The sequence below is a fragment of the Sebastes fasciatus genome, chromosome 7 (genome assembly GCF_043250625.1).
Source record: "Sebastes fasciatus isolate fSebFas1 chromosome 7, fSebFas1.pri, whole genome shotgun sequence".
Classification (NCBI taxonomy): domain Eukaryota; kingdom Metazoa; phylum Chordata; class Actinopteri; order Perciformes; family Sebastidae; genus Sebastes; species Sebastes fasciatus.
In genome coordinates, this window is record NC_133801.1 from 3,870,692 (window position 1) to 3,882,186 (window position 11,495).

Here is an 11,495-nt window from a genome sequence, read left to right on the forward strand (position 1 = left end):
ATTTAGTGAAAGTCAAGGAGTTAAAAGCCCCTAACAGTTAAACTCAGAGAGGATTCCTCCATCACCGCTGTGGCAACATGGCTACGAAGCAGACGGAGGATGCATCCAGAGACGAGAGTTACCAGAGCCGAAGCAGTGGAGTCATGGGGAGGATCAGGACGTTCAACCCCAAGGAGGTTTTTACCTGGTGAGTGGACGCAGGAGAAACATGTTACCTTCGTTTCCACCTGGTTTCAGTCAAAACCTTTCTTTTAAGATTATAGTCACCACCAGAGGAGGAAGAAGTATTCAGATCGTTTACTTTAGTAAAAGTACTAATACCACACTGTGAAAATACACCACTACTGTTTTAAGCTGGCAAGAGCAGACCCAAAATGCAGCACACAGAACACACAAATCAAGTTAAGGTAAGTTTATTAAATAACAAAAATGAATCTTGATCTTATGCTGGGAGTGGGTAGGGGGGCTGGTCGAAGGGGCTCGGGGTGTCCAGTCCTGGGAAGTTGATCTTAGTGTGGACAGGCTGAGCACAACTCCAGAGTCAAGCACGGGTAATGTTTGTGTGCTCAATAAAGCTACTAAGAAGGGGTAGCTGGAGAGTGGCAGGCAGGCAGGCAGGCAGGCAGGCGGGGCAAATGCGGCAAGCAGATGTGGTGGATCTTGAACACAAGGGAAAAAAGGCAGGATTAGTAAAGGCGACAGGTAACACCAAAAAACAAGTTCCAAAAGTTAAAGGGACTATTTGTAAGAATCAGAAATTGCTTGTTAACAGCGACAACTGTGGCCGCTAAGTCAATGAAAGTCAGAGTCCTGTTGCTCGCGCTTGTGCTCGCTCTACATAGACATGAACGAGCATCGCTCAAAACAGCGAGGCGACACGCGTCAGCTAAAACCACAATATCACTCCATATTTCACCTGCTTGGCAGTAATGTTAGCTGACCAGACGAAAGTCTCTCCATGAATCACTGCTGATCCTAGTGTTGGCTTTTCCTGCCTCTGCCTCCCGACCGCGGCCGGAGGGAACAGGGGAGACACCGGAGTTTTGGTTGGAGACGATAACGTTTCTCTCTGCAGAGCCCCGTCACTTCACAAGACACGGAAAACCTCTGTTGGTCTGGAGGAGCTGCAGCATTTATTTCTGCATAAACGTCCACTGTACATTCACTAGATATTCTCAGAGCTAAACTAACTCTTCTGCAGTATTAACTGCAGTAGTTACTGCAAAGTAACTAAAGCTGTCAGACAAATGTAGTAAAAAGTACATTATTTACCTCTGAGATGTAGTGGAGTGGAAGTGTAAAGTAGCATAAAATGTAAATACTCAAGTAAAGTACAAGTAGGCTACCTGGAGTACAGTACAGTGACGTTAAAATATACTACTTAAAAATACTAAGCGTGCCTTCTGTGTCGTCCTCGTCTCTCTCTCAGGCAGTTGGCCAAGACGTTGGCGATGGGTCAAGGCCTGGCTGTGCTCATCTGTGGGACGGCCATGTCCTCCGAGTACCTGGCCACCAGCTTCCACGTGAACACACCCATGCTGCAGAGCTTCTTCAACTACGCCCTGCTGTGTGTCACCTACACCACCATGCTGCTCCGCAGAACAGGTAACACCACCAACACCTGAGATAATATACCTGTAACACAAAATATAGAAATAGCATAGTCTATAAATACTCCATTACACATAACATGAATTCAATATATTAGAAGTACAGAAGTATTATCAGCTAAATGTATTTAAAGTACCAAAAGTAAAAGTATTCATTATGCAGAATGGCTCCTTTCAAAGTGTTATAATATTGTAGAATATCATATTATTCAGTTTTTATCATAAACATTTTCATATAAATTTTATTGATGTAGTTCGTCAATGTGGAGCCTATTTCAGACACTTTGTATACTCCTGCTTAATGTAGATATATACTGCATCATTGTTTTGTGATCAAATTTAATTGGTTTTAAAGATACGAATTGGAAATTATTAATAAAAAAATGTGCATAATTAAAAAAAAAAAACATTAACTGAAAGAAGAAGAAGAAGAAATAAAATAAGAATAATAAATATGATTTATTATTTTATAGCACGGCATTATATTAATGTTTTTTTATGTAAACAGTCACTAGTAACTATTAAGTGTCAAATAAATGTAGTGGAGTAAAACATGCAATTTCCCTCTGAGATGTTCTTGTGTAAATGTACTTCGTTACATTCCACCACTGCAGTTCAGAGGGACATGTACTTTTTACCCCACTACATTTAATTGATGGGTTTAATTACTTCACAAATTAAGATTTTATTTGGAAAAAATATGATGCAATATTATATCTAAAACTATCCAACAGTGTATAAAATAGTAGCTCCACCTTGACCAGCTAATATACAACAGTAACATACTACTAACACATCAATGCATCAGCAATAATATTCACATTTACATTTTTAAATTTGGCATATTCTCCGAAGTGACGTACACATGATATTCTATTGGCATAATATATAATAATATATATATTAATATAACACACACAGGGCCATTTTTCTGCATTGAGTTATTTTATATTTAATATATTTTGCAGATAATATCTGATCTGAGTACTTCCTCTACTACTACTAATACTACTATCATTCATCAGTGCCATTGCTTACAGATTACATTGTTTTTTGAACAGCTGCTTATTCCATTTCATGACATTACATTGGCAATTTGTGGGTCAATGGGAAAATGTATTTCCTAATAAATGAATGAAACAAGCAGAGATTGTAGATGCAGCTCATGTGGCCGCAGGGAGCAGCAGTGATTCAGTGGCTTTGTAGTGAATTAAATACAATACTGAAGTTCAGGGCTGTTCCCCTTTAAAACGTAGGGGATGGCAATATTTTACAGATACTGAAGAGGCGCTGGTGGAAGTATCTTCTGCTGGGGCTGGTGGACGTGGAAGCCAACTACGCTGTGGTTAAAGCATACCAGTACACCACCATCACCAGTGTACAGGTGGGTACAGCTTGTGTTTGTGTGGGTTTCATCAGTGAAAACACATCGTGTTGCTTTAAAAGCTTTAAAAAAGTTGCCTCAAAAACCTGACATTAAATTATATATTCATTTTATTTATTATTTATTATTTTACAATTATTTATTATAATTTTAATTTGATTTCATTTTAATAAGTTTCTACTTATACTGAGTTAAATATGATCAAATATTCATTAAGTTTCAGTTTGTTTACATACTAAAAAAATATTTTCTGTATACTAAATGCTGGGTTTCAGTCTGGGATATGACAGTGATTAACAACAACATTGTCAGTGTCAGATTTTTTTTAATTTTTACCTTAGATGACAAAAATGTCACCTTCCTAAAACTGCTATAAAAATACTATATATTAATATTCATTTCATTTCATTAATTTCATTTCATTAGTTACATTTTAAACCAACTACCAAAATATTCATTAATTCTTTGAATTTTATTTTGCTTACATACTTAATACACTTACATACTATATGTTCTGTCAATGATTAGCAACAACATTGATTTTTATACATTTATATTTTTTGTGCAGTGTCAGATTAAAAAAAAAAAAGGTACCATAGAAGACAAAAATGTCCAATTCCTAAAACTGAGTCAGACTCAAAGAATCAGTCAGCTAACATTACTGCCAGAATCAGACAAACTGTGGCTCTTTGGCTCCACCTGCTGAAATTTAATCCAACCAATGAGGTTATTTGAACTCTTCAACATTGAAAAAAGGATGTTTCATGTTAATGAAGCACAAATGTATGTCAATCCATGTTAAGTGTATCCAAAGATTAGTTTTGTGTCACCTTTTTGAAGGATTACCAATATTAGTGTAGGTATCAATTAATTGAATTTATCTGTATTTAATGAAATTCATATTTAAGTGTGCTTCTGGCTCCCTGTCTCCAGCTGCTGGACTGCTTTGTGGTCCCGGTCCTGATGTTCCTGTCTTGGTGGGTTTTGAAGACACGCTACAGGCCAGTCCATTACGTAGCCGTCTGCATCTGTGTCCTCGGCGTGGGGGCCATGGTGGGGGCCGATCTGCTGGCTGGACGAGACCAGGGCTCCAGTAAGAACCTCCTTCAAATGTTCACTCACTGAGCTCATCAATGAACACAATCCTGTGATCAGGGCCTGCATTCACACACTTAAAGGGGAATTTTGTCACTTTTACACAGCAAAGTCTGTTTACAGGTGTTGAGCAGTAGCCTATAAAGCTTTAGTGTCTACAGAGGGAGCTGTGTGAAGTCTGATAAACATCCTCGAGTGATGTCACTTGAGTTAGCGTCGGTTGGGGATGAGGACTACAAGTTTGAAAATGAAATAAATTTAGCAGAGGTAAAGAGAAGTGATCTTACCAGACCTCTCATTCCCTTTTATTTTCGTGCTTTTCCCTATGAATGTCCAGCAACACGTGACACACGTGTCAATTTCCTTTCCAGTCTTTTCAAAATCAAACGACTTAGTTAGATTTAGGAAACGATCGTGGTTTGGGTTAAAATAACACCAGAAGTGCTGTAACTAAGTACGGAAGTTACGTGACAAATAAATCAATGTTGACTTCTTGTTTCACACGGGACACGAACACCGGTCTCCTGGGCGAAAGTCGGATGCTTTTTTACCCACTCATCCACTCCGACCTCCTCCCTACGCGCCATTCGCCGCTCTTTATACTTCCCAGTTCCCAATTACAAAAAAATGGGCAATTTGTGTCTATATACACAAATCAGTACATTGAATTTCATGACTATGAAGTTCATTAAGGTCTCAGTTGGATGCAATCTCACCGCTAGATGGCGCCAGATCCTACACACTGCACCTTTAAGTTTGGGAGAGTGAGTGATGGTGAAGGATGTTTACTTTTATCTTTCATTTAAATCCAAAATTACACATTTAGCAGTTTGATAAATATGGACCTATGGTGGTAAACATCAGCAGTGATGTCAGATGTCTTCAAGGCAACACAAACGTTATCGTCCCCTTCAGGCCGATCAGTGAATTTCTTAATAGAGGAGAATTTAATTTCACAAAATCCCAGACGAACACACCGACATTGCACCACCATCAGGCCGATCAGTGTTATTTTAACAATGTTGGACCACAGAAATGACACGTGTCCCCTCTGGTCTCCTCAGCCTCAAACATCCTGTTAGGTGACGGTTTGGTGCTGCTCAGTGCGTCGCTGTACGCCGTGTCTAACGTGTGTCAGGAATACACAGTGAAGAACCTCAGCCGGGTGGAGTTCCTGGGCATGGTCGGCCTGTTCGGCACCATCATCAGCACCATACAGATGTAAGTGTGTGAGGGTGTGTGAGGGACGTAGGAATCACTCAACATATATGTATATTATATATATTCAACATTCAACATTATGGTTAATCTGGTGTTTTGTCTTTTACCCAGGGTGATCCTGGAACGTAATGAAGTTGCTTCCATCCAGTGGAGCTGGCAAGTCGGTAAGTACTCATCTAAAAAGATTTCACCTCTCCTGGTTCAATTCATTGATTTTACAATGAAAAAAAATATTTTTTGTATTGATAGATATTGCTTACATACAGATATAAAATGTCTTCTTTGTAGTCTCTAGCTTTTCTCCGGACTAAACGTCGTAAAACACAAAGCATGAAGGCACAATAGGTAATCTATAGACCCCATATTGACTGTTGGTGACCTGCAGGAGTTTAAAAATACAGATTAAATTCGTCCCCTTTATATCACAGGACCAGAATAACCACAGCATTTATCAATCAGTATAAATCAATCAATATTTAAAGCTGCATTAAATGTTTTTGTTTACTAAGGGACAGAAAAACTCTGATATTGTTTTTATGTTTTTGTCAGTGTTGGGGAAATCTACTCAAAGTTAGACATTACTAAGTAGGGCTGTCAAAGTTAACGCGATAATAACAATAACATGTTAACGCAAATCTGTTTTAACGTCACTAATTTCTTAAAGGCATTAACGCAACTTGTGATATTTAGGTTGTAGCGGGCTCAGTTTTAAAGCTAAATCTAAAGAATCATTGGTACTAACCATGTCATACTAGCTTGTCGCGAAGGAGGATAAATAATGCTCCAAATTTACGCAAAATTTTGGCGAGGAAAAACTGGCATGGCCATTTTCACAGGGGTCCCTTGACCTCTGACCTCAAGATATGTAAATGAAAATGGGTCCTATGTGTACCCACGAGTCTCCCCTTTTCTACTTCTCAACTGGTTAAGATGGCGAATCAGCGTAATGGTGGAGTGTTTCTATTTCTGTTGTTACTATGAACTAACAGCCGGGCGTCTCTCCTCTCAGGGCTCCTGTTCTCTGCCTATGCGCTGTGTATGTACGCTATGTACAGCTGTATGCCCATAGTGGTGAAGCTGAGCAGCGCCACAGCCGTCAACCTCTCCCTGCTCACCGCCGACCTCTTCAGTCTCTTCTGTGGGATCTTCCTCTTCCAGTACAACGTGAGCACACACACACACACACACACACATACACACACACACACATTAAGTTCTGTGAAGAAAACGAAATGAAATTGTTAAGTTTGGATTATTATTTAAGACATAAAAAAGATAAGGGTGATAACAATGAAGATCTGAACTATTCACAGAGCCTTCCCTCTCTGCTGAACAGCCTCGTCCTGAATTAGAAAAGGACGCAGTTAAAACAGCCAAAGTGCTAATAGGACAATGGCCAAGTGTCAGGGAGAAGAAAATACAGAAATTGTCAAACAAAAAAGCCTATTAAGTAGGTATAATTGTAAGAATTTAAAAAAATACATAATACAGATAAAGAAGTGTATTATAAGGTCCTGAAAACTCATCTCTGATGCAACATTCGCAGGAAATAATCTGCTCAAAATTCATCCAAATGGCTCATTTTACACAAACTTCTTGCAGTTATTGCGTTCACTATTTGGGTGAATTATAGAGTTTATCATTATGCATTAAACATAATATGAAATATTCATAAAATAGTCACTTAGTCGGGGGTCGTCAGTTTACTCAATGATAGAAAAGAGGTCCCCTAATGAAAAAGATGAGAACCACTGCACTAGAGCACCAAATGTGGATTAATCCGCCGCTTAAAATAGTCCCCAACAAATGCACTATTTACTCCTGTTTGAGTAACAAATGCTAAAAAAACTACAATGACAAGTAGTTTCAGCTTTTTTCAATGGACTTGGGCCTGAGTGTACTGAGAGACGTTGCTGGTTTTGGTCTTCGTCTTGGCCTCCTGTCTGGGTCACAACGACCCTCTGAGTGTTACAGTGACACAGCAGCGTTAATGAATAATAACTGTTGTTAAAGTGTAATCTCAGTGTCATATGTTTTCACACAGCTGCATGCATATACACAGTTTATAAACTCATGAGTCCGAAGTCCATCAAACGATTTTTTCACGGCAAACAGAATATTTCGTCTGAAAACGTCACTCGTGCAATAATTTACCTCGTTTTTATTCTGCTTCCGTAACATAAACTGCTCACTGAACCAGTAATTAAATTAATTTACTCAAGTGGGGCGCTTGTACTTAACTTAATAAAGCGTTGACGCAAAATCGTTTTAACGCCGTTAATCTTTTAACACATTAACGTAATTAGTACCAACCATGTCATACTAGCTCGTCGCGCAGGAGGTTAAATAATGCTCCAAACTTGCGCTAAATTTTGGTGAGGAAAAACTATCATGGCCATTTTCAAAAGGAGTCCCTTGACCTCTGACCTCCAGATATGTGAATGAATATGTGATATGAAATGAGAAGAACTCCCTTTGGCGTGAACTTTTTTGTAACTTTACAGAACTTTTACATGCACAAAAAACTATATAACACACTAAAGGAAAGGAGGAAAGCATAATATGTCCTCTCTAATGTCCCCTTACCTCAGCATCACCTTTGTTCATACCCTCTCTACAGTTCTCTGGGCTCTACATGGTCTCGCTGGTGGTCATCCTCGTTGGCTTCATCGCCTTCAACGCCGTGCCGACGCCCACCGACTGCACAGACCCTGCCACCTCCTCTTCCTCTTCCGTCTGTGAGGAAGGTTACTATGATGACCCAATGGCCCCTCAGAATGACATCACCAAGCAGGAGGTGGCCTTGAGGATCACCACTGAGGAGGAGGAGGAGCAGCAGGAGAAGAGAAGGAAGAAGAAGAAGAAGAAGAGAGCGTCTGGGCCATCACAGAGCCTCGGACGAGGGAATAATGATGAGGATGTTGCTGTTGAACGCAGCACTAAAATGTGAACTACATTACGAAAACCTATCAATATGTCATATATATTTTTTAACAAATGTATTTATTGAGTTTTGCATCTATACATGATTTGGACTTTGGCATGATATAAGATGGCACCAGCTGATGTGCTGGGAAGTGTTTGTGTTCCAGTGGACGCCATGAGACCTTATTTCTGTCGTGTCTAAAAGGCAGATTGCGAAATCTGATCTGAAATCTGCAAAAACTCTCGCGAGACTATTCAAGGTCATTGCCTAACCTTAATCTCGTGGGAGTTTAACCAGTTTGCGGGCTCCCTTCTAGCCACTACCCCTTATTTCAGAAAAAATATGAACGGTAGTCAACGAGGAGACAAATATTTTTTTGAATTGCGCCATGATTAACACATATGATGTTTGTCAATTTAAAAGATAATTTTGCAAGTCAAGAAAGTCTCAGTTTGTCGTATTATCATTTAGTTTTGTGTGAAACCGCTCAGTGAACTACATCTCTCGTCTCGCACAATATACGTCACCAACACTAGCTAGCTAGCTTAGCTATGATCCACGCACAGATGTAAAGTTATCTGACCTGATGTGTTTCATCCAGCGACTCCTGGTCTTTTTATCAGCCAGGAAGCGAAAGAACGATCAGACCTGTCGCTGGTTTGAGTTCATCCCAGTAGGAAACACACAGACATCGTAGATTCAGAGAGAGAGACGTATTTTCACAGTCTGATACTTCAACAGTTTTACAACAAACTGAGACTTTCTTGACCTTCAAAATCATCTTTTAAATTGACACACATCATCTGTGTGATTCACGGCGCAATTCAAACAGCATCAAAAAAATATTTGTCTCTCTTCGTTGACTACTGTCGTATCTTTTCTGCGACAGTGCTGTTGAAGTGATGATGAAGGATGCTCCGAGGACACTGTTCTTGCTGGTAAAATAGAGTTTATTACAAACAAGCCACACATGTCATACGGGCGTCTAGAGCGCCCGGAGGTCTCAAGTCGAATCTGAAAGTCCTGCAGCTTGGGGCTCTCGTACCTCCTTATATTGGGTTCAATTCAGGCAACTTGCTGAGCTAAGCGTATGCTTAGGTATGTGACCTTTGACCTACATGTTTATCTTTCAGCCCCTGGATCCACCGCATGACCCCAGGTCTCCCCGTCCGCTTCCTGCACATATGTTTACAACTGGGGGCCTCTCTGTCCGGTGCAAGACCTGAAAATATACCACATATTCCCCCCTTCGAGACTTAAACAAAGTCTCGAAAACATAAAAGAAGAAACATACAGGTGTATAAACATGACAAATTTAACAACTTGTCCTTATTACCATTGAAACAACTGTATGGAGTATAAAAGTGAGAGTGAAAAACCTGTCAGGCAGCTAATCTTTCTTGAACAATGTATTAAACAATGTATACAGGAAAATTCTCTCACGGTCCCTCTGCCAAGGCGACCATACGTCGTACTCCATAACACTGAAATGAGGAATTTTAGCAATTTGTATATGGAAATGACTTTAAGCGAATACATATGGAACTCTCAGCAAATTAAAACAAAACAATGTCCAAAGTCAGGCTGGTCGACCCATCGCACCTTCTATGGACCTTTTCCTGCCTACCCCACTGTCCCTAACCATCGAGAAAAAGAAACAGAAAACATCTGAGGTCCCATTATATTTAGAAACCATCATTTCTCAAGCGTAATACACAAAAAAGAAAATTCATTTTTTAAGAATACTAATGTAACATTTAAGAGAAGACATAAGACTGTATAACGCTGTAGTTTCTCAGCAGCCTTGACGCCGGTGTAGTATCGATGACGTCTTGACTCTGGATGTTGTATCGACAGTCCACGTTCAGAGTTCTTCAGGCCATTCGTATTTTCATGTTTGAAGTGTCTGAATCCATTCAGCCCATCGGAGTCCCTGACAATCCACCACCCTCACAGTGTTCTTCCCCAATATGTTCTAGAATGAAAGAAAAGAAAACCAGTATCTTTTGCATACAGAACAGATACAAATTAAAACATCAAACACAGAATAAGATAAGTAAAAATGTAAATATTGTCCATTAATCATATTGTTCATTTGTTGCCATATCCCCCCTTCGAGACTAAACAAAGTCTCGAAAGAGCAACACAACAACAACACTACAAACTACACAAGCAAAAACAGAGGTAAATAATAGGATTATGTTTTAAAATGGATATTCCTCCACCAATTCGATCTTTATTGCGTCATCCTCATCCACGTCCGTGTCAGCTTCGTGTAATAATGGCATCAGCGTTTGATCGCCGGGCAGCACAACTCCAACCCATTTAATTATCATAGCCTTTGCAAAGGTCAACAACAGCGTGCAAAAACAAAACATCACACACAACGACATAACGAGCGCTACCAAAACCTGAACTAACACCGCTCCTAGTGGCCCCAATTTATCCTGCAACCAAGCGTTTGCAGACCATCCCGCGTCTTCTGATGGGCCAAACGCATCTCTTATGTGCTTCAATGCCTCTATGACACTAGTCATATTGTCAGAACTATCAGGAATCAACGTATAGCAAGCATCTCCTGATAAATTTAAAGCAACACATAAGCCCCCTTGTTTGGCCAAAATATAATCAAGAGCCATGTCGTGTTTTAACAATGTCAATCTATGGCTCCTTTGGGTGTTTGACAACATTTCGAAACCTCTTATAGTTTCGTTTGAGCAAAAACAGTACTTTGCCCTCACAGGTGTCACTTCCATCGGATCAGGTACCGCTGTCATCACATTTTCATGTTGTTCAAGTAAATTCTCATATTGTAATCCTGCCAACCAAGAACAATTCATTCTAGGTTTAAAAAGGTTCACTGATAAAGCCATCACTTTATCCACTGATGACTGCTGTTGATACAAGAGCCATGACAGTACAGAAGATTGACATGCCATAGTTAATGGTTCCGGTACCGCCTCCAAAATTGAAGGCCATGTACCTGGTGTTGGTACTTTCAACACACATGGACCCTTCAATTTCTTGATTGATCTCACTGAGTGTGTTAACTGCTGAAACCATAAATTTCTACCTGCCCATGGGTCTACAATTCCCAACGCTAAAGCATCAAATCCATACGCTTTCCACTTAGCTTCTCTCTTCTGCATTACATGGTTCTGTTCAAACATCTCCTGTGTTATCCGATCCGAGTCAACAAACTCCTTTCCCTCATCTACAATATTCCTCTGAACAGTCTCAAATGAATTTCCAACCTTCA

General features: G+C 39.8%; 2 protein-coding genes across 2 annotated transcripts in view; one reads left to right on the forward strand and one right to left on the reverse strand.

Annotated features, from left to right (window-relative positions):
* Positions 1–10,539, reverse strand: part of dcun1d5 (DCN1, defective in cullin neddylation 1, domain containing 5 (S. cerevisiae)) — a 46,242-nt gene extending 35,703 nt beyond the window's left edge. Inside the window, exon 1 of the mRNA XM_074641071.1 lies at positions 10,511–10,539. Coding sequence (XP_074497172.1) covers positions 10,511–10,524 — 14 coding nt within the window. The 5' untranslated portion in view covers positions 10,525–10,539. The remainder of the gene's footprint in view (positions 1–10,510) is intronic.
* LOC141771125 (solute carrier family 35 member F2-like) lies at positions 40–8,944 on the forward strand. The gene is made up of 8 exons (XM_074641063.1): positions 40–187; positions 1,430–1,605; positions 2,867–2,994; positions 3,928–4,087; positions 5,154–5,310; positions 5,422–5,474; positions 6,320–6,474; positions 7,931–8,944. Exons 1-8 carry the CDS (start codon positions 78–80, stop codon positions 8,258–8,260), a joined length of 1,269 nt encoding a protein of 422 aa, XP_074497164.1. The 5' UTR covers positions 40–77; the 3' UTR covers positions 8,261–8,944.
* Positions 10,540–11,495: the final 956 nt, after the last annotated feature.